Here is a 24,850-nt window from a genome sequence, read left to right on the forward strand (position 1 = left end):
CACGGACCAGAAAAATCAATACCTCTCATGGCACTGGTCACCGAGGCAACGGGGCAGGGGGGAGAGGTTGGTTCTGGTGCGGGTGCCCTCACTTGACACTTCCTTCGACGCCCCAAGTCTCTATTCTTGTTGGGCGGCCCCACTGCTTACTCCTTAACGCATCCCAAAGCAAGCGGTGAGCGGAGTACTGTCACCGAGGCGCTCACTCCGGGTGGCTGCTGGCTGTGGCCAGCTCTGGCTCTATTCGGTATTTCCCTCAGTCCGTGGTAACAAGGAACATTATTACGGCCCGTAAAAACAAGCACTCGTGCTCAGCGTCTCTCCTTTGCTGCGGGGTCTGAAGGAGACTGGGGGTAACACAGGTGAGACCCCCCCACACACCCACCGCCGGCCTGACGCAGCCGCAGGTGCGGCGTTCCTACGCGCGGGATTCCCGCGTGCGGCTCAGCGCCCGCCTCCACCGCGCTCTCTCGTGCCGCAGACGCCCCGCCTCCTGCCACCTCCACACCTCTCATTGGCCAGGCCCTGCGCCCGCCTCGGTTCCGGACTGGTGGCTGCGCCCGTCGTTCTGCGCCGCGGGGACATTTCCGCATTGAGGGGGGGCTGCTCCGAGTGGAGGGGGAGGGGAGGCGTTCAGGAGAAAGTGGGGGTGTTGGGTGTCAGCAGCCGGCAGGCGTTTGGGCAAGAGGGGGTCAGCAGCTGGGCTGCGACCGCTAGCGAGGGACTCGAGGTGTGCACCTGTGAGGGAAGAGGGGGAAGAGAGAAGGGTGCCTCAGAGGTGACATTCTCTCAGCCTGCCAGCTTTCTTCCTGGGGCGCCATAAACGCCCCCCAATTTCCCAGCTGCTAAAGGAAGAGAAGGAAGGTGGGTCTCGCCAGCTGCTTGGGGAGCGGCGGGGCGGGGCGGGCTTCCGGCGATCCCCTGAGCTTCTGTTTCTCTTTTTGAGAGGAGTAGAGTTCCTCTCCCCCAGCCGCTGTGGTTCCAGAGGCCGAATTTGGGATTGGGGAGAGCGCAGGGCAGGAGGGACGAGAAAACGTGTGGGAAGAAGGGTCGGAGCTCTCCCTGGGGATTCCGAACGGGCGTGGGGTCCGGCCCTCTCCGGCGGCCCTTTAATGTTCGCGGGGCGGGGAGGGAGGGACGACGTAGCCTTCGGCCTCTGCAGCGAAAAAGCCCCGGCGGGGTTTCGCCGCCCGCGGCAGTCTGGCGGGGAGCTGGAGGCCGCGGGTGACCTGAGGCCCCGGCCAGTTGGCCCGCCTGAGCGTGGAATTCCTAGCGCCTCCCAGTCCCAGGATATTTTGGGGCTGGTAAAAATGGTTCCATTTGCGTCCCCCTCCCCATCCCCCATTGCCGCCTGACCCGCCTGGGTAACTCGTGCTTGGGCGGGAGCCGCGGTTGACAGGAGTTTTCCGGGGTACCCGCCCGAGACTGGATGGCTGCGCTGGGGAGGGGGGCGGCGAGGGTGCGCCCCGGGTTCCTGCTGCAGTCCAGCCCCAGAGGGCGTGGAGATCGAGGGGCGGTGAGACAGCAGCTGTAGGTCCGCCTCTTTCATTGATGAAATTTAAGTTCGTGTGGTTTTACCTTTTCCGGGAGTCTCCGGCTGGCCCTCGTTTGTGTCAAGGAGCGCAGTGTAGCCAGGAGTTCCCAAGCAGACCAATTCGCACCAAGTTTCCGTCTTTTGGAGTTGGAAGATTCTCTAGGTGTACATATATCTTCATATATATATTTTTTTGGAGCAAGTTTTAATCCGTTGAATGAATACTCCCCTAAGTAGCTAAACATAAGGAGGAGAAAGAACTCGTCGGTTATTAAAGCAAGAGAGGAAGAGAGACCTGCCCGGTAGTGTGACTCCTCTAGAAATTAAAAAATTGTAAATCAAAGTGTTTTAATAAAACTCTAAAATGTCAAGATTTGTACAAGGTAAGACGTGCTTCTTCTTATCTCACGGGTTGATTCAGCCGAATTTGGGTACTGGCAGTCTTGAGGTTGGGTGGATGATTTGGAAGTAGAAAATGTTCATTTGAGATACCATTTGCGAAATCCTTTTCGTTAAATTGACATCTGAACCGCGTTGAGCTTCTGAGTTGGCGGTTCAGATAGGTATAATTTATACCGTTCTGCCCCTCTGGGTTTAGTTTTGCCTCCCTGAAATCAGATTTATGAGTACTTCAGTTTCCCTGGATAGTGGCTGTAAATGATGATAAAACAAGGTTTTGGCTACTGATTAATCCCTGTTCTCTTTTCTTGGTCAGTGTCAAGGTACCTGTATATGTGGGCGCGGACGGGAAGGAGAACCGGGAGGGCTAGGGGAAGGCAGGTGGGTTTTACTGAGGACTATTGAGGAAGCTTTAGTGTTCTCAGCTTCTGCTGTGTTTGTGTGTACGTGGTTAAAAGAGTCTCAGATTCATTTATTGCGAAACCGGGAGTAACTCGTGAGAGCTGGAGGTCATTTCTACTGGAGAAATGACTTTGCTGCATTGCTGTGTTTATTTTTCCTTTTTTGAATTATGAAAATGTGAAGAAAGATTTCTTTGAAATTTGTAAATTGACCTCTAAATTTCCACATGTGTATTAAGAAAGGGCTAAGGCATGCTTGTCAGCAGAGCACAGCAGTAAGATTGTTATGTGTGTGTATGGTGTAGGCACTGAAACTAGTGCTGCCTTAAACCTCTGTCACCAATTTGTAGTGTAGGATTTGCTTTCTGGTATGCAAGTAAATCCTTTTCTTGCAGATCCCAGCAGTGTTGAAAGCTTCAGCCATCTTGCTGAACACACTGCTAGTAAAGTTCCCAACCACTTAATGTTAAGTGTCAATAAATGCAGCTGAACTTAAAAAAAAAAAAAAAAAAGTGTGTTAGTAAGGGCCATCATTTTACCCTGGGAATAAAAATGCCCTAGTGACTTTATTAACTCTTCTTTAAGTTTTGTGTCATAAAGTATGAATTTTCTACCTGCATTACTCTGGAAACAATTGGGGCATTCATGCCTTCCGTTAGCACCAAGCTCAGAAATGCCATTTGTCATTAGACTTTCAAATTCATGTTATACCTTAAATGTGGTTAAGAGATACTTAGGTTCTAATTGAATGCACGTTTTACTGAAGAGTAGAAAGGCAGAGGTTACTGTTGAAACTTAGTGGTTTTTAATAGCAATAATACTCAGTTACCATAAAGTTAGTATTTTGTGAGAATGCTGGGGAAAGTAGACTAGTCACTTCTCTTTAAAAGTTAAGAATATTATTAGACTGAAGATGTTCCATGTACTTATGTTTTGGAATAACTTGCTGAGTTGGTATGTGTTAATAGTCTTTAGTGTTACCACTAACTATCCTCAGGAGGTTTTAAATCCAATCGCAATACTTAAGAATTGCTATATATGCTTGTCATTACTTTGTCATCAGGTTTTCTAAAAAATGAGCTTTTTATTTTGGAATATATATATAGATTTATAGAAAAATTAGACATAATATAGATACATTACTGTTAGCTACACTACACACCTAATTCAGAGTGCTATTCTTATGATTCAATCCAAGATAACACTGCATTTAGTTGCCATCCTCTTTTATTTTAAATGGTTTTTCTTTTTTTTTTTATTTTTTGCCAGGCAGAGTTAGACAGTGAGAGAGAGACAGAGAGAGAGTTAGAGACAGAGAGAGACAGAGAGAAAGGTCTTCCTTCCATTGGTTCACTCCCTTAATGGCCTCTAGGGCCGGCGCTGTGCCAGTCCGGAGCCAGGAGCCGGGTCCTTCCTCCTGGTCTCCCATGTGGGTGCAGGGACCCAAGCACTTGGGCGATCCTCCGCTGCCCTCCCGGGCCACAGCAGAGAGCTGGATGGGAAGAGGAGCAACTGGGACTAGTACGTGGGGTGCGGGCGCCGCAGGCAGAGGGTTAGCCAAGTAATCCATGGTACGGCGCCGGCCAAATGGTTTTTCTTTTAAACCAGCAGTTTTGTACAAAAAAGATAACATCTTTCCCCCATTTTTTTTTAAACAAATGTTCTCGTTTTAAATTTTATGCTGCAAGTGTGAGCCCTCTATATGTTTAACCCTATGCAGTTGTAAATGATAAGTCTAAGATATAAATGATAAACCTGATTGACTTCTGTCTCCTCAGATCAATTTTCAAGTATATAAATTGGAGTTTTTGTTTCTGATTTTTTAAGAAAGCATTTGAACTCAATGGCATGTAGCTCATACTACTTTCTAGGGGAAAGAGTTAATAAATGTTAGGCTCCTAACTACTTTCATACTTTGTTTAATTTAAGCTTCCTAAGAAGTAATATACTTTTATCATGCTCTTATAAATAGCTGAGGAAAGTTAAGTATCTTGTCCATAGTTCACAAGTAATGAACCTGTTAGAAATCCTTATGCTGTCCACCCATTTTGTGCTTTTTGTATTAAAAACTATAAAAATGGCCTGTTTCTCCAACTAGACTCATTCTCTTTAGGCAAAGATAATATATCCCTAGAAGAAAGGAGTTGTCTTGTAAGTAGTGGATGCTCTAAAAGAATTAATCATGGATTGCAAATGAGAATCCCACAATTCAGTACTTACCATGTGCTATTTTAGTGGGTTAGCCTACATTTTTGCTTGTTTTTTATAACACTTCTTAGATTAGACAAATGTTGAGAAGGATGTAAAGGTATGGACACAGGATTGAATCCTATTACTAACAGGTATTCTTAGAGAAATAACTTTCCTGAACCTTAGTTTCTACCTATACGAAAGTTGAGTATCAATACTTTATACCTCAGGGTTATTGAGAAGTTAAAATGAGATTAATTATAAGAGAGCTAGGCACATATTTCAGGGCCAATACATTTTATTTTTCTTTCTAGAAATAATGGTGGCCTTCCTGGTAGTATTGCCATCAAAAGTATAACCACATGTCATCAACAGAAATGAACAGAAACAAGACAGGTGTGACAGTTCTCTATTTTCCTATTCCAGGTTTGGTGTTCAGTCAGGCTCAGGTACTTGGTAGTTGATAGGCTTTAAAAAAAATGCAGGGATGGGAATGATGGGGCAGAATGATGCATGGATAGTGTGGAGGTAAATGTACATTTGGGACTTTTGATTTTAGTCCAGTCAACAAAAATTTTTTTGACTGTTTCATATGTGCAGTACAGTATATTGGGACTTCTGATGTATCCCGCATGCTAGGCACTTGTAGTTAAGCAGGTCTGGGTATTATATCTGTGTATTGTATACACACATAGCTTTTTTTCCCCTTAATTTTTACTTACTTATTTGAAAGGAAAAAAAGTTTCTCATCCTCTGGTTCATATTCTAAATGCCCACAACAGCTGGGGCTGGGCCATGCTAAATCAAGGAGCCAGGAACTCAATGTGGGTCTCTCAAATTCGTGGCGTGGTCCTAACTACTATTAAAAGCATTAATACCCAATTTTTTTTTTTTAGTAGTAAAATTGTCCCTCCGTGTTCTTAAATTGAGCTATTGTAGCTGCTTCCCGGGTTGCACATTAGCAGGAAGCTGGGATCTGGAGTGGAACTGGGACTCAAACCCAGGCTTTCTGATATGTGATGCAGGCATCCCAAATAGGTGGGGCTTTACCCCTGAGCCAAACTACCACCCCTGTACAGGTTTTTGAATGTTATGAGACAAAGGATTGCTGCACTTAGCCTGAATTTCTTTCCCCAAATCTAGGCAATGTATGTACTTTATAGGAAAACTGGACATCTCCATCGTGAGGCATTTTGACCATAAGCTATTAGGTAGATCTGTGCAATTAAAGAAAATACGTAGTGTTGATATGCAGAAGAGTTATTAGTATGAATTCTTTGGCCAAAAGAAGGTTCAGTTTTTCTTGGCCATCTCCCCAGGTCTATGTTTCTCAGGAACTTTAAAGTTCTTTGTCATAGACCCTTTGCTGGATTTGCGGTGTTCTTCCAAGCTGGTGTACACTGCCCTCAGGTCACCTTTTGTTTGCCTGTGAGATTGCTTCTTTAGCTGCTGGTTTTCTCTGCCCCAAGGGTTATTGCAGCACTTCCAGTTATTTTAAATAAATCTGAATACTATCTCTTTCATAGCTGAGTGAGAAGGATCTTCTTTTCACAGTTTGGAGGTGTTGGGGGGTCATTAGCTGCTGTGACTTTTTCTCTAGGTTTCTCAGGGGTGCCTATTGGATTTTTGCTTTTGAAAAGTTCTGAGAGCTATGGGATAATCTGTCTAAATGTTTCAAAACTTATAAGTGGTAGAGAGACTAATGTCTAGCCATCTAAATTCATATGTGCTTGTATGTAACGTTAGAGGCACTTCTTAAAAACTATTTTTAATATTCCATTATCTAAATTATGTAAAAGTTTTCCTTAACGTTCTTAAATGGAGATAATTCTGTTTCAGGAAAGACCATTTTAAGTACCACTGTGTCACTTTAAAAATATTTGAGTTCTGTCAACTTTCCCATTTGTTGGAATTCTTTTTGTGACTCTTTTCGGTGATTCCTGTTTGGTGGATGGCAGTTAGCCAGTGACGATTACTGAGCTAATTATTACTGGAAGATTCTCAGATGAATACAGGGATGAGAAGCATTCTGGGGTCTGGTTGTTAAGGTCAGACACTGACAAATCCCAAAACCAAATTTAGCCGCCTATTGTCGGTCATTTAGATGACTAGAATGCTTTTAACCCAAGGGGAGTATGGCCTGGATTTGAGTCAGGACTATGTGCAGCAAATGGTCATAAAGCATTATGACTAACACATACCCCTTATTTTTATTTTTTTACCCCTCATTTTTAAGACATAGTATTATATTGCTGGGGGGGGATTTTGTTAAATTAAGAGTCACTGTTATAAATGTAAAATTCAAAGAAATTAAAAAAGGAAGAGATGAGCAGATGAAAACTTGAGTGTTTTCCAACATGGACCTTGTAAGCTCTTGTTAAATTGCCCATATTCTTGCTAACTCAGCTTTCTAATTAAATGAATGGTTTTCATTTGTGAAAGCCTGCTGAGAGAAAAAGTTGACAAGAAACATTAGAGAAATAAGAAATACTAACTGTACACTTCTTAAGTTCCATTTTAATATCCTCAAGATACATTAAAAAGTTTACACAGTAGGTAATAGCTTCCAATAGCTCTTCATAGAGACTATTCTCTTTGTATATGCCATTTTTTTCTTTATAGATGAATTGTAGCAGCAACTTTAATTCAAATAATAGAATACTTAGTTTCTGAAAGAAGCATCAGTTAACATAATGCAAATGTTTTAGATAAATGGAGTAATGGTCTATCATTTTCCAATTTCCACCAAGTTTTTGCAGTTCCCACCAAGTTGTGTTTGGTACTGTTTGCAGAAGTGTGGGCCTTAAGAGTTCTCAGAAAATCGGGTACATTCATTACTGAGCCAGGACCCTGGCCTGCAGTGCCGGCATCCTATATGGGCACTGGTTCCAGTCCCTGTTGCTCCACTTCCAATACAGCTCCCTGCTGTTGTGCCTGGGAAAGCAACAGAGAATGGCCCAAGTCTTTGGGCCCCTGCACCCATGTGGGAGACTTGGAAGAAACTCCTGGCTTCAGATCACCCAGCTCCGGCCACTGTGGCCATTTGGGGAATGAACCAATGATTGGAAGATTCATATTCTCTCTCTCTCTCTCTTTCTCTCCTCCCCCCACCCCACTTTTCTCTGTAACTCTTTCAAATAAATCTTTAAAAAAATTAATATGAACAAATATATCAAAGTCAAACTAACTTGTGATCATCTGTGACAATGAATGGTAGTTAGAAACACTAATTTTCCATAGTACTATTCTTTTATCCAGCATTTTTACCTTTGAGAAAATTTCAGCAGTTTTAGAATAAATTTGGGTTTTGGATGGAATAGGTAAGTAAATATGATTCACTTACTACTCTTTATATTGCATCAGATCTCTTTAAAAGCTGGAGTTTTTTTTCCTAAAGACTATTACTTTTTTGACACAGCCATTTCTTTTCTAAAGTATCATATTTTGAACTTGGGGTAATAGTATATGAAGTGTAGACATCTTGATTTTGGTAATTTTATGGATCATACCATGTTTCTTAGATCTCTAAAAATATACTAGGCATGCATCTTTTCCTGAATAAATTTTAAATTATTTGGAAGTTGACTTGTTAAACTATGGAAAGAAAATTAAACTTTATGTTTTTTAATTGGGCGATTTATATGTGAGAAAAGAATACTGCATTTGAAAGCTGCTTCCCAGTTCTCTTGATTGGTGATTCAGGCATCTCCTTTAGTTGGTGCAAAGTAATTGTCTAGAATTCACATTCTGCCTCTGCCAATAGTTCCATTGTTAATTCTTTTATTCATTGCCAAATGAAATCAAGTATATCCCCAAACCATTTTGACAATGAAGGATTGTTTTTGAGAACTATGGAGAAATTGACTACATTGTCTTTGTTAACTTACACAAACAACCAAATATTTCATTTGTCCAAAAGATTTGTAGAGAGTTTGTTAGATTTCCTGTGTAAATCAAGAGAATTCCCTGTTTGTGATTTCACTTGTATTTTTATAAAAAATATATAATTCATTGTACTTTTGAACCTGAAATATTCATAATATGCTGTCTACTTTTTACTTGTTAGCAACCAAATTGTAAGAATACTATTGAAATTTTTTTTAGAATTTTCTCTTTTCTTTAACATTTATTTATTTATTTGAAAGTTATAGAGAGGCAGAGGCAGAGAGAGAGAGGGATCTTCCATTTGCTGGTTAATTCCCCCAAATGGCCGCAATGGCCAGGGCTGGGCCAAACCAAAACCAGGAGCTTCATCTAGGCCTCCCACGTGGGTGCTGGGGCCCTAGCACTTTGGCCATTTTCTACTGCTTTCCCAGGTTCATTATCAGGGAGCTGGATCTGAAGTGGAACAGCCAGGGCTCAGACTGGTGCCCATATGGGATGGAGCAGCCAGGGCTTGAACTGGTGCCTGTGATGCCACAGTGCTGGCCCCTAGAATTTACTTACTTGAGAGGGAAAGGGATGGGAGAAAGAAAAGAGAGAGGTAGAGTTCCTGTCTGTTGGTTCAATCACCAGATGCCTACAATGGTCTGAGCAGGGCTGAGTGGGATCAAAGCTGGAAGCAGGAGGGAACACTACCCAGGTTTCCCACATAGGTTGCAGGAGACCCTGCTGCTGCCTCTCAGGATCTGCATTGGCAGGAAGCTGGAGTCCAGAGTTGGAGCCAGGACTTAAACCCAGGTACTACACATTATGGTATGTGAGCATCTTGACTGCTTAGATAAATGCCCATGTCTAAAAGGCAAAGAGACACACAGAAAGAAACAGTCAGAAAGAGCTCTTCTATCTGCCAGATCACTCTTCAAATTTCTACAGTGGCCGGGACTGGGATAGGCTGAAGCCAGGAGCCAGGAAATCAGTCTGTGTCTCCTTGTGTCAGGAACCAAGTACTTGGGCTGTCACCTGCTGCCTCCTAGGGTGTGCATTAGCAGGAGGCTGGAGTGAGGAATTGGAGCCAGAAATCAAGTCCAGGTACTGTAATGAGGGATATGGGATGTGGATGTCCCAAGGCAAATCTTCACTGCTGAGCCAAATGCCCATCCCTAAAAATGCTATTCTAAAGGACACACTGCCTTTGACAGTAGCTCCACCTACTCCTTGGCCACAGTCACTTGCAGACAAAGTAATTAGAGTTTGTATTTTCCTTTGGTAGCTGCCCTGATGTAATTGATGTGATACTTTTGTGTTACACCCCTGCCTAGAATTTTAAACCTTCTAAAGAAAATAGGAAAATAGGATAACATATGTATGGTTTGGGGCTCGTTAGTGCTAATGGTAAAATACTTAGCCTTGGTAATAAAATATTTATAGAGTACATAAAAGCTTTCTTCGATTTATTTTCATGGCTCAGAAACAAACAATATACTTGTATAAGGAAAAGGTGAGGAATATAAGATGCAGTAGCAGAAAGCTAATTTTAATTTGTAAATGCAACCTCACATAATAGACATAGTTGAATTGCTAGTTTTTATTAAAATTTGGTGGCGTACTCCTGGAGGTGGTAAACCATGTAAATATACTATAACTGAGAAAGAAGAGACCTTCCTCCAGTAGGAGAAAAGCAGGGCATGAGGCCACAGAGCTTGGTGTCAAGCTTGGCACCACCACTGTGTAAGTCGGCATCTCTGGGCCTCTGTTTCTTTGTTTCCAAGATTGAGAAATGGACTCACTGATAAAGTTAAGCTTAAAAATTTTTACCTAAATGCACATATGTCAAGTTATCTGGCAGGGCTCTTAGATCTTTTTTGGCCCTTGGTAGTGATTTTATGTTGTACCCTGTATCCATCTTCTCAACAAATGAGTGTGATGGGCCCCTAAGCATGACTTTTTTATCATCCAATAAAGTTAAAGCAAAGTAATATTACTCATATTTGGCAGACCTCTTCCGGATGTTCTGTTTTCCACAATTGATAGTTGTTGCTGGTTTGTTGTTGTGTGTGTGTGTGTTTTTTTTTTTTTTTTTTTTTTTTTTAGATTTTAAGAGCTATTCTATTGTATGAAAGCAAGGTTAATATTAATTATTAATGAGAAACCTAAAATTGTAACAGTTTTTGCTTTTTTTCTAAAGATTTTATTTATTTGAGAGATAGAGTTATAGACAGTGAGAGGGAGAGACAGAGAGAAAGGTCTTCCTTCCGTTGGTTCACTCCCCAAATGGCCGCTACGGCTGATGCTGCGCCAATCCGAAGCCAGGAGCCAGGTGCTTCTTTCTGGTCTCCCATGCAGGTGCGGGGGCCCAAACACTTGGGCCATCCTCCACTGCCCTCCTGGACCACAGCAGAGAGCAGGACTGGAAGAGGAACAACCGGGACTAGAACCCGGCGCCCATATGGGATACCAGTGCCTCAGGCAGAGGATTAACCAAGTGAGCCACGGTGCCGGCCCCATAAATACTTTTTAAAAGGCATTTAGTAAGCATTCATATGGACTTTCTCTCATGTTTTCTCAGGTAAATCTTTTTTTTAAGCAAGAAATAACTGTCTTCAAAATTGCTTGGCAAAGTGTGCCCTTGTGCCTCATTGACCAGAATGATATTAATTTTTCATATTTAAACCTGTCACTGAGAAGGCTTTAGATTATCTGGTTCTGGTGCCCTCTGAAACACATGGTATTGAGGCAGAAAGTAGTGGCAAAATGGCACGAGAGTAGGAAGAGGGACAAGGGATATGGTTGTTACAAACTTAGTAAGCTAAACAGTATGGTCCTTCTTGGAGCTACTCAAAACCAAACTAGCTGTGTTTGATGATTGGAAATGCTTTATTTTCCACAGCTCAGACATATTGAGTTAGTATCTCTGGGGGCTTATCCAGGAATCTGTTTTAACAAGGCCATCAAGTGGTTTGTATGTACATTAACATTTAGAAACACTATTCTAGATGTCACAAATAGAGTAGGAAATTGCAGCCCTTGGCATTTTTATTTAGCAGTTTGATTAGCTTTGGTTACTCAAAAAGATGCTTCAACTTGGCTTTTAAGACATTCCTGGGGGCTGGCACTGTGGTGTAGTGGGTTAATGCCCTGGCCTGAAGCACCGGCATCCCATATGGATGCCAGTTCTATCCTGGCTGCTCCTCTTCCGACCCAGCTCTCTGCTATGACCTGGGATAACAGTAGAAGATGGCCCAAGTTTTTGGGCCCCTGCACTCATGTGGGAGACCTGGATAAAGCTCCTGGCTTCGGATTGGTGCAGCTCTAGCCATTACGGCCATCTGGGGAGTGAACCAGCGGATAGAAGACCTCTCTCTCTGTCTCTACCTCTCTCTGAAACTCTTTCAAAAAAAAACAAAAAAAAAAAAACAACTCTCTAAAAAAAAGGCATTCCTGGATAAGGAATTTATATTTATTTCATTATGAATGAGCAGCCCATCAAATGAGGAACATGATATGACGGGATTTGTAGTTTAAGGTTAGCACCACCAGATTAGTGAGCAGAAAAGAAGCAGAGAGGGCAAGAAGAGTATTTAGTTTGGATGATAAGTTTTATTTTGGACATGTCAAGTTTAAGGTACCTAGCTAGGTATTAGCTACAAAAAGTCTAGAAGGTGGTAGGGTATGTGACCTTGGAGCATAGTATAAAGATCAGGATGAGAGGCACACATTTGAGTGTTATCAGTAAGGAGATTGATAAAGGAGGGCATAACTAAGGGGAGGAAAAATGATCCTGGGGACAAAATCTTAGAAAACCTTGGGCATGGTGTCTCTGCCTGTGGCACCGGCATCCCATATGGGTGCTGGTTGGAGTCCTGGCTGCTCTTGCAGTCCAGCTCTCTGCTATGCCCTGGGAAAGCAGTGGGAGATGGGTCAAGTCTCTTGGGCCCCTGCACCCATGTGGGAGACCCAGAAGAAGCTCCTGGCTTCGGATCAGCCCAGCTCCAACCACTGCAGCCATTTGGGGTGTAAACCAGCAGATGGAAGATGTCTCTGTCTCTCCCTGTTTGTGTCTGTAATTCTGCCTCTCAAATAAAATCTTAAAAAAAAAAACCTTGGGAGTAGGAGAAAAAAGGATGATCCAGTTAAGGAAACTGAAACATGGTCAGAGAGGTAAGACAAGATGCAGGCTAATAGTAGTAGAACCCAAAGAATATTCTCAAATAATTGAGTTTAAAGCCTGCATTAAGAACCCAAAGGAAGCTGGCTGGCTTGAGTTAGAAACAAGTTTTGTCAGTATAGTTCAGCTTTCTTTAAGGTGACTCCAGTTACCATTACATTATTTGTGTTTTACACTGGTTTGGATCACAAGTCATTTCTTGGTTTAAGATAAAGAATGCACTTTTCCTCTAACAACAAATGTCTTCATTATGGGCTTCCAAAGAAGATTGGTACTGATAGATCTGATGAATGGGTAGAATGCTCTTCAGCCTCTTTGTTGATCTTGGTGTTCTTTTGGCCTCTCCTGTGCTTTGTGAAGCAGCTTTGTACTTCAGAGTATGAAGTTACTTTGTTATCAGTATTAGAGTGTTAGGGAAGGATATTATCGGCCTGTTCTGTCTGAAATTGACTAAATTCTAATGAAATCAGCTACAAAAATTTATTAAGCCCAGTTTTTATTTTTGTTTTTGTTTTTTAAGATTTATTTATTTGAAAGAGTTACAGAGGGAGAAGAGACAGAGATCTTCTATCTGCTGGTGCACTCCCCAGATGGTGGCAACAGCTAAGGTGGAGCCAGGCTGAAGCCAGAACTTCCTCCAGATCTCCCATGTGTGTGGCAGGGGCCAAACATTTGGGCCATTTTCCTCTACTTTTCCCAGGCCTTTAGCAGAAAGATTGGAAGTGGAACAACTGGGACACAAACTGGCACCCATGTGGGATGCCAGCACCTAAGCCTGGTTTTACGTGATAGAGAGTTACTCTGTTGATTGGATGTAAGAAGTTCTGATAAAAATTCTTCAGGAGAAAATTGATGTTTAGGGATTTTATATCATAGATTAAAGAGAGCCAGACTTGGCAGTCGGGGAGGAAGAGGGGATAGGTGGGAAGCAGCATATTTTTATCTCAGTAGTGGAATAGGGCTCAGTATTAATTTGCTTGGTGACAGTGGATAAGTCAATTATTTTCATCCTCAGTTTCTTCATCTGTAAAACAAGTAGCATAGATTAATTTATGTCATATCTAATAAAATTCTGAGTTATGCCTAAAATAGTGAAATGTCTGGCTTCTAAACTACTCTGTGCCTAAAGTAAGAGGGTCAATTGTATATTGCTAGGAAGTGGGGAGAGACAAAACATTTTTGTGAGGTTAGAAATCTTGGATTATTCAGAGGATTCTTTAATAGCCCGTCCCTTAGAAATGTAACTATCATTGCCAGAAAGTAATCTGAGAATGTTAAATCCCAGAAAGCTTGTAAAGTCTTTACTTCTTTTCCTATCAGAAATTCAAGACCTTTAGAAAATTTGGGATGGATAAAAGGGAAATGATTTCTAGCCCTGTGCCTCCTTGTCTGAGTCTAGGTGTCAAAGATAGCTACTCTTCTTGCTTAAGCACTCTCTTGTTCTTGAATATTCGCTATCCTTAAAAAGCCCTTTCTTATTCTTTAATCAGTAAAAATAGAACTTTAGAATAGCACTTTGCCCAGGGAAGGGGAATGAAACAGCAGTGGAATGGGGTCGAAGAGGTGATAGGCTTGTGGTAAAGTTCTGTCATATAAGCTGTTCATAGTTGTAGAAGAGATAGAAAAAATGTAAATTGTTCATTATGTGCATTTGATGCTTATTAAACAAAGGGAAAATAAAGTCTAGGGAAATTTCTCACAACTCCAGGTTTCCCTTGTGGGAGGCAGGGGCTCAAGTGCTTGAACCATCACATTTTGCTTCCTAAGTTTTGTACATTAGCAGGAATCCAGTGGGTCAACCATTGAGCCAAATGTCTGCCCCTACTTTAGTTACTTTTAAACTTTGAGATTACATTTAGTTTTATCTGATTTTGGCATTTACTTTGAGTGTAAGTAAGTTAAATGTTTCCATCACCATTTTTTTAAAAAACATTGGAAAGTAGATGGTGTGTGTATGTGTACATGTGTATATACTTTTTAAAAAAGATTTATTTTTTTATCTTAAAGGCAGAGTTAGAGGAGGAGGTGGATGAGCAAAGAGAGAGAGAATCTCTTCCATCCACTGGTTTACTTCCCAAATGGCCCCAATGGCTGGGGCTGGGCCAGCCTGAAACCAGGAGCCAGGAGCTTCCAGGTCTCCCACACGGGTGCAGAGGTCCAAGTACTTGGGCCATCTTTTGCTGCTTTCCCAGGTGCATTAGCAGAGCTGGTTCAGAAGTGAAGCAGTCACATCTCAAACGGGCACCCATAGGGGATGCTGGTATCACAGGTAGAGGCTTAATCTGCTTTACCACAACCACAACACCAGCCCCAGGTACCTCTTCTAAAATGGAAAGGAGTCTTTAAATTTTTATCTGGTCTGATGATGATGCGAGAAGAGTGTTTTGTTTCTGTGAAATTGCCAAATCCCTTCAGTTCTCTTTTGAGGCAGCAATTCCATAAGGGCATGTTCTGTAAAACATGTTCTTATTAATAACATCATTCTGGTTTTAATTTTTCTCCAGTTTTGATAGTAGGGAGACATTAGTAGAAATGAAGCAAGATGTGCAAATGAAAATTAACTGTTTTACTTTCACCTGCCCCACCTACTCTGAAGTTTTTAGTTAGTGTCCCAGATACACTAGTAAGGCATATAGATATACCAGTTAGAGTTGAATCCATGTGATTGTATAGTACTAACTAATTGGTAATGACTAGCGGATGATGGGGCCATAGGCCTGAGCCTTTTTCATTTTTCAGTATACTAGAAACAGGTCAGTTGCAGCTCACCACCTGTTTGAATGTCTGATTTTTCATTTGGTGCTTTTGTATTTTCATCTTAAGATCTTAGCAAAGCAATGTCTCAAGATGGTGCTTCTCAGTTCCAAGAAGTCATTCGACAAGAGCTAGAGTTATCAGTGAAGAAGGAACTAGAAAAAATACTCACAACAGCACCAGCACAGGAGTTTGAGGTAAGGACTCTACAGTGTTTTTTGCTTCATTTATCCACATGCTTAGTTGCTGCTACTGATGGTGGTGACAGTGATGATGGTGGTGCAGCCTGATAAGCATAAGATGAGTGATAACATCAAAAACAAAAAAATAAGCGTTGCTTGACAATTAAGGGTTTTTAAACTTTGATGGTTGTAAAACAATTATGTCTTTTTGTTGTTGTTTTTTAAAGATTTATTTATCTGAGAGAGAGAGAGAGAGATCTTCTATCTACTGGTTCACTCCCCAAATGGCTACAATGACTGGAGCTGTGCCGATCTGAAGCCAGGAGCTTCTTCCATTCTCCAGTGTGGGTGCAGGGGCCCAAGCACTTGGGTCATAGTCTACTGCTTTCCCAGGCACATTAGCAGGGAGCTGGATCAGAAGTGGAACATCCAGGACTTGAACCGGCACCTTATGGGATGCCAGTGCTGTAGGCCGGGGCTTTAATTGGCTGCACCACAGTGCTGGCCCCCCATTAAGACTTTTAAAGAATAGAAAGTTTCCAAATTCATCAAAAGAATCAGAACATAATTGTACTTCCTTTGTTATGTTTTGATATCATTAGATGGAGAAATAGATATCAGTGTTCAGTTGGAATTATGAGAAGTTAGTTTATCAACTGTATATTCTCCATGCCTTTTCCAAAGAGGCAATTCTAATAGAACCATGATATTTTGACAATAAGAAGTCTCTCAGAATTCGAAGGTGTTTACTTTTTTAGTTGCAATTCAGTAGGTTATCCTTCTCAAATTTTCTTATTTCAATTTGTATTTAATATTGAGGTTAGACATGTTATATTCCTTTTTATTCTTTTGATAAAGATGAATTTCTACTTAGAAGACATTGAATAAATATATATGAATATATATGTGTATTTATACACACACATATATATGAATATAAAGAACCAGTTGAAATTTCCATCAACTAAATGGTGTCAGATCGCATAATACTGGAAGTAAGTGGGGAGGGTTATTTGCCAGTATTCCTTTAAATGTGGTTCCTATTAACATTTTAGTTTTCAATTAGGATATTAAAAAAAAACTCTACTCCATTTCCTGATAGTGTAAGAATTATTTTAAATGTATAGTTTGTATCTGTTTATGTGAAATACTAAACATTATCCTGGTTGTAACAATAATGTTTGTTTTCATAGCACACTAAAAAAGATCTTGATGGATTTCGGAAGCTATTCCATAGATTTTTGCAAGAAAAGGGACCTTCTGTGGATTGGGGAAAAATTCAGAGACCGCCAGAAGATTCGGTAAGTTTTAGATCAATGTAAGAAAATTTAAAGTAATTTCTCACATCAGTTTAACTTTGGAGGTGTGGTAGTGTGGAGGACCTATAAGAACTATCAAGTCAAATACAGGAATTGCTTTGAATTTACAAACCTCTCATGCTAAAATTAGGGAAATAGTTTTCAGTTACTTTGCTTTCTTTTGGACAACCTCGAAACTTAAAAACCTTATATCTTAACATTGTTGTAAATGAAGTAATTCTTTTGAAATGTATGTTTTGTACCGAAACACCATCAGAACTTTGCATTGATTCCTTCTTTTTCCTTCCAAACCATTTGATTTCTCATTGCTCATGGGATTGTGGTTAGACACTTGGTGAAATCTTAAAGCTCATCTCATGATTTCTACTTAATTTTATGACATTATTTCCCCTGTCTGCCTCATGTGAACCAACATAGCATTCTCTTCACTCTCATATTTCCCTGCTTCTGCACTTCTGGGTATGTTGTATTTATGGAATGTCATGGTCTCTTCACCTATTAAAGTCCATTCTTTGAGGCAAATTTGATGCCTGTACCTCTGTCATTGTCCCCTAGAAAGCTGCACTGAGGAAGAGTAGTCCAGCGTATCAAAGGCTCAAAACCTTGGCTCTGCTGCTTATGAGCTCTATGTGAAACATTAAATGCTTTGTGTACCTCACAGGGTTGTTAGAAGGCTTTAGGAAGATAAAATGTGGAAAAATTTTAAACCATGATGCATTTTATAGACATCAGAGGTTATTTCTACAATCCTGTGGCACTTAAGTGTCTTAATTATTAGTAGGTGTTTGTCAATGTGTTCTTATACTAGATCTTGAGTCAGCCAGGGTGTCCTGAGTGAATGTTTGTTGATGGATGGTGTGAATGAAGTGAGTATCTGAGGAACAGGGTTTATAAACATACTGACCTTTCTTCTCTTTCCTGTCAGCTCTTTTGACATCTGCTTCTTGTAGCACTTTGCTCTGTAGGCAGAAATGGAATGATAGAGTGAATAATAATATGCAGATAATTTATCTCTCATGTCTGTAATCTTACATAATCTATTATTGGTTTAAGAACAGACTACTACCTCTGTTTGTAAAAGTGTTAATGGAACACAGCTCTGATTCAGTATATATCCTATATTGCAGCTGAAACTGATGAAGTTCCTTTTATATTTTTTCCTAATGAGAAAATCTTACATATAGTTCCTCGTTAGGAGTTTTTATTTCCACATGTAGAAAATATCTTTTATTTCTTAAACTTTAAAATTTAAAAAAATTACTTGCTTATTGTAAAAAGAAAACAAAAATCCTACCTCATTATTCACCTTGAGGAGTCTCATTTTTGATATTGAAGTTAAAAATTCCTCTTGCCTATAATTCTTGATAATTATAGTATACTTATTTTTTAGGACCTACTTTTTTGGTCTTTGATTTTGTTAGCCTGGTGAATGAATTGTGATTTATTTTTCTGCTTGTAAGTTGTACAATGAATAATATTTTTTCCCAAAAAAAATAATAAAATAATTTTTCTGGAGAGGTATGTTGTTTAAAAAAGGAACTAGATGTAAATTCAGATTTTTAAAAATGGGAGCAAGCATGAAATTATAACTTTAGGCACTATTTATTCCCCCCTTAAATACTTACATTTTTTTCCTAGGAATTATTAATGATTGAGTAACCTTATCTAATAATTAATAATGGGGCTAGGTCGAAAGTTGTGGTTTTCTCTGTTTTTAAGTCTTTCTTGCTGGTCTGGAAGTCTTGCAGTTTTTTTTGAACTTAATATTTTTCAAATTTAATATTTGAAAATGGAGCCTACCTTGAAGGAAAGCACACAGGTTTGTTACGTTCAGTATGGTTCAAGGTCCTACTTTGCCAGTGGGGAAATCTGTATTTTGAGACATGATGACATATAGGAGGGATTGTTGAAGTGAGAATTGGAGGGTGGGCAAGGAAGGAGAAGAGGGATGAGAATCACCTTGGGATTTTTATAACTCAGTACTTACCCTCACTCCTCCCCAACAGGATTCATATAAATCCTTTCAAGAGATCATACTCATGTAATGAGCTGTGGTTACAATGGGAATACAAATTGGTATAGAAAAAAAAGAATATAAATAGAAATTTTGGACATAATATGATTTTCATGCACTCCTTTTCTGTTTATATAAATCTAAGTCTTCACTTAAAATGTCTTTATTTTGAAGCCTAGGTTTTGAGCATATTTTTTCCTCTGTAGGTTAGAAACATGCAAGTGAATATAAAGCATGTGGCTTTTTATTGAAAGTTTTGAGCATCTGTAAAAAACATGCTTGCGATCCCATATACCCTTAATGTTGAAGGTTTTGAAATGTGGAGACAAAAGATGTTGGAATTTCAGCAATGTCCTGATCTCCGTAAAGGCACAAGTATTTTTTTGTATATAGTCTGTGTATTAGCAATTTTGTAAGTAATTTTGAGAATATAAATACTGGATTAATGTTTGATCACTGCTAGCATACCCCTCCACTCAAGGTTTTCTTTATCAGATCTTAGATTATATAAAGATCAATTTTCTTGCAAGACAATATTTTTATTTAGCAGACCTTAATCTTTTTTTTAATGCAGATGATAGTTTTTCTAATGAAAAATAAATTACTGTGGTAGAAGAGCCGTTTAGAGTCACATTTTTACTGTCAACATCATATCAAAGATGTGTACATAAGCATTGTCATAACAGAAGATCTGTTTTTGTACATGGGTTGGCAAATTACCAGAGTCAACCATCTAGTTTGTAAAAATTTATTAGGGGCACAGCGCTGTGGCATAGCAGGTTAAGCTATTGCCTGCAGTGCTAGTATCTCATATGGGAGCCAATTCCTGGGTGCTCCACATCTGATCCAGCTCCCTGCTAATATACCTGGGAAAGCAGTGGAAAATGGCCCAAGTGCTTAGGCCCCTGCTACCCATGTGGGAGACCCAGAAGAAGCTCCTAGCTCCTGGCTTCAGGCTGGCCCAGCCCTGGTCACTGCTGCCACTTGGGGAGTGAACCAGCAAACAGAAGATTGTACATGCTCTCTCTCTATAATTCTGCCTTTCAAATAAAATAGGTAAATCTTTATACTAAAAAAGGATTATTGGAATGTAGCCACATTTAATCATTTACATATTATAGTTGCTGTCATGCTACAATGGCAGAATTGAATAGTTGTGATTAAGACTGTATGGCTTAAAAAATCTATAGTATACACTGTCTGGTTCTTTATGGAAAAATATAGCCAACCCCACTTTAGTGCATTTTTCAAAATGAAAGTCTGAAGTAGTTTTCTTCTTTTGACCCAAAAAACTGACCCCAAAAGCTTTTGTCAATTCAGAGTATCATTTTTAGATAAAAACATTTTTCATAAATTTGAGATTGAAGGACATTCAATTTATGTTGTCAGATTTTACTCTTGCTTACTGTGTTGATATTTTAATGCTCAGTGAACACATAGATGTTTTTTAAATAGTCCATTGAATCCATATTTTATTGACTTATGGCTAAAATAACACAATTTATGGTGTTAGGGCAAATGTTCAGCACTGACTTGGTTAATGGAACTAATGTTATAATTCAAATTATCTTAATATTTATGTGAATTTTTTTTAAAGATATGTTAAGACTAGTATTTTAGAGTATAGCAAGGAAGGTCCAGCCAGCATATGGAGCTTCAGGTGACCATTGTATTGTTGAGAGTGTCTTGGCCCTGGCCAAGCTTATGTGTTGGGGATGGAGAAGAATGGGAAATAAACCAAAAAAGGGAGAAGTTTTAGAGCCTACTCGAGATGCTGAAGCTGATAGGTTTTTCTGAGTCCTACTTTAAAAAAAAGATATTAGGGTATTCTAATTCAATCCCATCAAGGTGGCATGTACCAATGCCATCTCACTAGTCCAAGTGATCAATTTCTGTTCACAATTGATCATAATGATAGGACTAAGAGTCAAAGGGATCACATAAACAAGACTAGTGTCTGCAAATACTAACTGATAGAATAAAAAAAGGGAGAGAATGATCCAACATGGGAAGCGGGATAAACGACAGACTCATAGAATGGCGGATGTCCTAAATAGCACTCTGGCCTTAGAATCAGCCCTTAAGGCATTTGGATCCGGCTGAAAAGCCCATGAGAGTAATTTAGGCATGGAAAGCCAAGACACTCTGGGGGAAAAAAAAAAGAAGACCTAAATGAAAGATCTCTGCGAGTGAGATCCCAGTGGAAAGAACAGGTCATCAAAGAAGGAGGTACCTTTCCCTGAAGGGAGGAGAGAACTTCCACTTTGACTATGACCTTGTCTAAATATGATCAGAGTCAGCGAACTCAAAAGGCCTCCATAGCCTTGGCAACTCATGACAAGAGCCTAGGGTGATTACTGATGCCATAAACAAGAGTGTCAATTTATTAAGTCAACAACAGGAGTCACTGTGCACTTACTCCTCATGTAGGATCTCTGTCCTTAATGTGCTGTACATCATGATTTAATGCTATAACTAGTACTCAAACCGTATTTTTCACTTTGTGTTTCTATGTGGGTGCAAACTGTTGAAAGCTTTACTTAATATATGCTAAATTGATCTTCTGTATATAAAAATAATAAAAAATGAATCTTGATGTGAATGGAAGGAGAGAGGGAGCGGGAGATGGGAGGGTTGCAGGTGGGAGGGAAGTTATGGGGGGGAAAAGCCATTGTAATCCTTAAGCTGTACTTTGGAAATTTATATTCATTAAATAAAAGTTAAAAAATTAAAAATAGAAATTAAAAAAAAAAAAAGATGCTATCATCTGGCTAGCTCTGACCTCTAATGATGCACTCTCATTTCTGTGAAGAATATTCTCTAAACAAATACACTAAGTATAAAAAAATTTTATTTTCATTTTATTTGAAACACACAAACACACACCTACACCTACCTTCCATTCACTGGGTCACTCTCCAAATGCCCGCAACAGCCAGGAATAGACCAAACTGAAGCCAGAAGCCCAGAACTCAACCCAGGTCTCCCAAGGACTTGAGCCATCATTTACAGCTTCCTAGAGGATGTATTAGTTGGAAGCTTGATCAGAAGTGGAGTAACCAGTACTTTGAATCCTAGCACTCAAATATGGAATGTGTACTTTGTAAGCAACAATTTAACCACTATTCCAAATGCATGCCTCAGATTTTTTGTTTAGATAAACTCAAGAAGCTGAGATTGTTTTTGTGATCAGAAAGAAGAAGAGAGAGAATTGGCAATGAAGAGAATATCATGCATCAATGTGGCATTTACCTCCAACAGATTTTTTTGTTTTATACCATAAAAATATCTGAGTTTTCCTTCCTTTATTCTATCAGTACAAAAACATTAAAATGTGTCTATTTAAATGAAAGGCATTTTGAAAAACTTATATATGTGCAGAGTACAAAACAAAGCAAATTTTTTTTTCCTGAAGGTAAGCCACAGTACACTCTGCATCTGAACTATGCACATTTTTCTGCAAGACTTACTGGAGGCCACGTGGTCAGGGATATGACACAGGGTGATTTACTCTGAGCGTGTGGTCAGCTAAGGGGAAAGTCATTAGAGACTTGTTTTGTATGTGTGATAAAATAAGATCCTAAATGTAAAAGTATTTCATAAAAATGAAATAATGACTTTTAACAAGATAATCCTGAGGACGTGACCGAATACCAAAGTTCTTTTTCTTAACATAAAAATTTAAAATTATAGTGTATAGAAATACTAATCTAGGCCGGCGCCGGGGCTCACTAGGCTAATCCTCCGCCTTACGGCGCCGGCACACCGGGTTCTAGTCCCAGTCGGGGCGCCGGATTCTGTCCCGGTTGCCCCTCTTCCAGGCCAGCTCTCTGCTGTGGCCCGGGAGTGCAGTGGAGGATGGCCCAAGTGCTTGGGCCCTGCACCCCATGGGAGACCAGGAGAAGCACCTGGCTCCTGCCATCGGATCAGCGCGGTGCGCCGGCCGCAGCGCGCCTACCACGGCGGCCATTGGAGGGTGAACCAACGGCAAAAGGAAGACCTTTCTGTCTGTCTCTCTCTCACTGTCCACTCTACCTGTCAAAAAATAATAATAATAATAATAAAGAAATACTAATCTAAGCAAATATATTACTAATAATTTCGCAAAATACTGCCAAAGCTCTCATTCCTTACCTTTGATTCTTTTTTTTTTTTTTTTTTTTGGACAGGCAGATTTAGACAGAGAGAGAGAGAGAGAGAGAGAGACAGAAAGGTCTTCCTTTTCCATTGGTTCGCCCCCCAATGGCTGCTGCGGCTGGTGTGCTGCGGCTGGCGCACCGCGCTGATCCGATGGCAGGAGCCAGGTGCTTATCCTGGTCTCCATGCGGGTGCAGGGCCCAAGCACTTGGGCCATCCTCCACTGCACTCCCTGGCCACAGCAGAGAGCTGGCCTGGAAGAGGGGCAACTGGGACAGAATCCGGCGCCCCGACCAGGACTAGAACCTGGTGTGCTGGCGCCGCAAGCGGAGGATTAGCCTATTGAGCTGCGGCGCCGGCCTTACCTTTGATTCTATAATGAACTGAACAGTCTTTGATTTTTCCCTGAGACTAACTTCCTTCACATGCCTTTGTATATAGGACCTTTGTTTTTTCAGGGGGAGGGGGACCTGATTAAGGAACAGACAACAGACCTGTGATTCCTTTTTTTTTTTTTTTTTATGATTTATTTATTTGAAAGTTAGAGTGAGGGAGAGAGAGAGCGAGTGAGCGAGCAAGCGAGCTCTTCGATCTGCTGGTTCACTCCCCAAATGGCTGGCAACGGCTGTCTGGGGCTGGGCTAGGCTGTAGCCAGGAGCTTCTTCTGGGTCTCCCACATGGGTGGCAGGGGCCCAATCTCCTGGGCCATCTTCTGCTTTCCCAGTCCATTAGCAGGGAGCTGGATTAGAATTGGAGGAGCAGGGACACAAACCACACTCATAGGGGATGCCAGCATCATAAGCAGTGGCTTTACTTTCTGTGGCACAACACTGGCCCCAGGCCTCTGATTCTTAATTCCATTCTGGTTACTTATTTATAATTTTGCTTTAGAAATAGCAGTGTTAAATACATGGAACTTTGATGGCAATTCTATATTCAGTTTGAAAGACTCTTGGTATTATTGTACTGGGGTCTTTAACTGTTGCCCTTGTATTGAGAGTTGTGGACAGTACAGTCCTGCAGAATCGAACTCCTTGGGAAAATCGTAGAGTGGGTATAAGGTAGTAGTACTACTCTTTGAACTTTGTTGTTTTCTCCACTCCATCTTCCAGCCCACAGAGTTCCTTTGAACTTGTCGTGTATGTCATAGGGCTAGTGACACCTAACATAATTTTAGTTTTATACTTAAACTTATCTTTTATGTAAGCATCTTATGACTTAAAATTGGATAAGAAAATATATTTGTAAGGTTATTTTGTTTAAAGATTTATTTTATTTATTTGAAAGAGTTACAGAGAGAGGTCTTCCATCCTCTGGTTCACTCCCCAGATCTGGAGCTGTGCTGATCCGAAGTCAGGAGCGAGGAGCTTCTTCGGGGTCTCCCACATGGGTGCAGGGGCCCAAGGACTTGGGCCTTCCTCTACTGCTGTCCCAGGCCATAGCACACAGCTGGATCAGAAGAGGAGCAGCCGGGACTAGAACCGGTGCCCATATGGGATGCCGGTGCTTCAGGCCGGGGCATTAACCTGCTGCACCACAGCGCCGGCCCCTGTAAAGTTGTTTTTTTTAAAGATTTTATTTATTTGAAAGTCAAAGCTACACCGAGGAAAGGCAGAGAGAGAGAGGTCTTCCATCTGCTGGTTCACTCCCCAATTGGCTGCGCTGATCCGAAGCTAGGAGCTGGGAGCTTCTTTCAGATCTCCCATGCGGGTGCAGGGGCCCAAGCACTTGGGCCATTTTCTGCTGCTTTCCCAGGCCATAGCAGAGAGCTGGATCAAAAGTGGAGCAGCCGGGTCTCAAACTGGCACCCATATGGGATGCCAGCACTGCAGGACATTAACCCTCTGCCACAGCACTGGCCCCTGTAAGTTTA

At 40.8% G+C, this 24,850-nt stretch overlaps 1 protein-coding gene across 2 annotated transcripts in view; it reads left to right on the plus strand.

Annotated features, from left to right (window-relative positions):
* The first annotated feature begins 639 nt into the window (after positions 1-639).
* The window catches only part of UGP2 (UDP-glucose pyrophosphorylase 2), a 65,926-nt gene continuing 41,715 nt past the window's right edge, over positions 640-24,850 (plus strand). The window contains exons 1-3 of one of the 2 annotated variants that reach the window (XM_062209528.1): positions 640-864; positions 15,395-15,522; positions 16,701-16,808. In XM_062209528.1, coding sequence (XP_062065512.1) covers positions 15,409-15,522; positions 16,701-16,808 — 222 coding nt within the window. In that variant the 5' untranslated portion in view covers positions 640-864; positions 15,395-15,408. Of the gene's footprint in view, positions 865-1,571; positions 1,918-15,394; positions 15,523-16,700; positions 16,809-24,850 lie in introns of those variants that run through there. The other variant, XM_062209527.1, reaches the window with a different exon arrangement.

This window comes from Lepus europaeus, chromosome 13 (assembly GCF_033115175.1).
Source record: "Lepus europaeus isolate LE1 chromosome 13, mLepTim1.pri, whole genome shotgun sequence".
Classification (NCBI taxonomy): domain Eukaryota; kingdom Metazoa; phylum Chordata; class Mammalia; order Lagomorpha; family Leporidae; genus Lepus; species Lepus europaeus.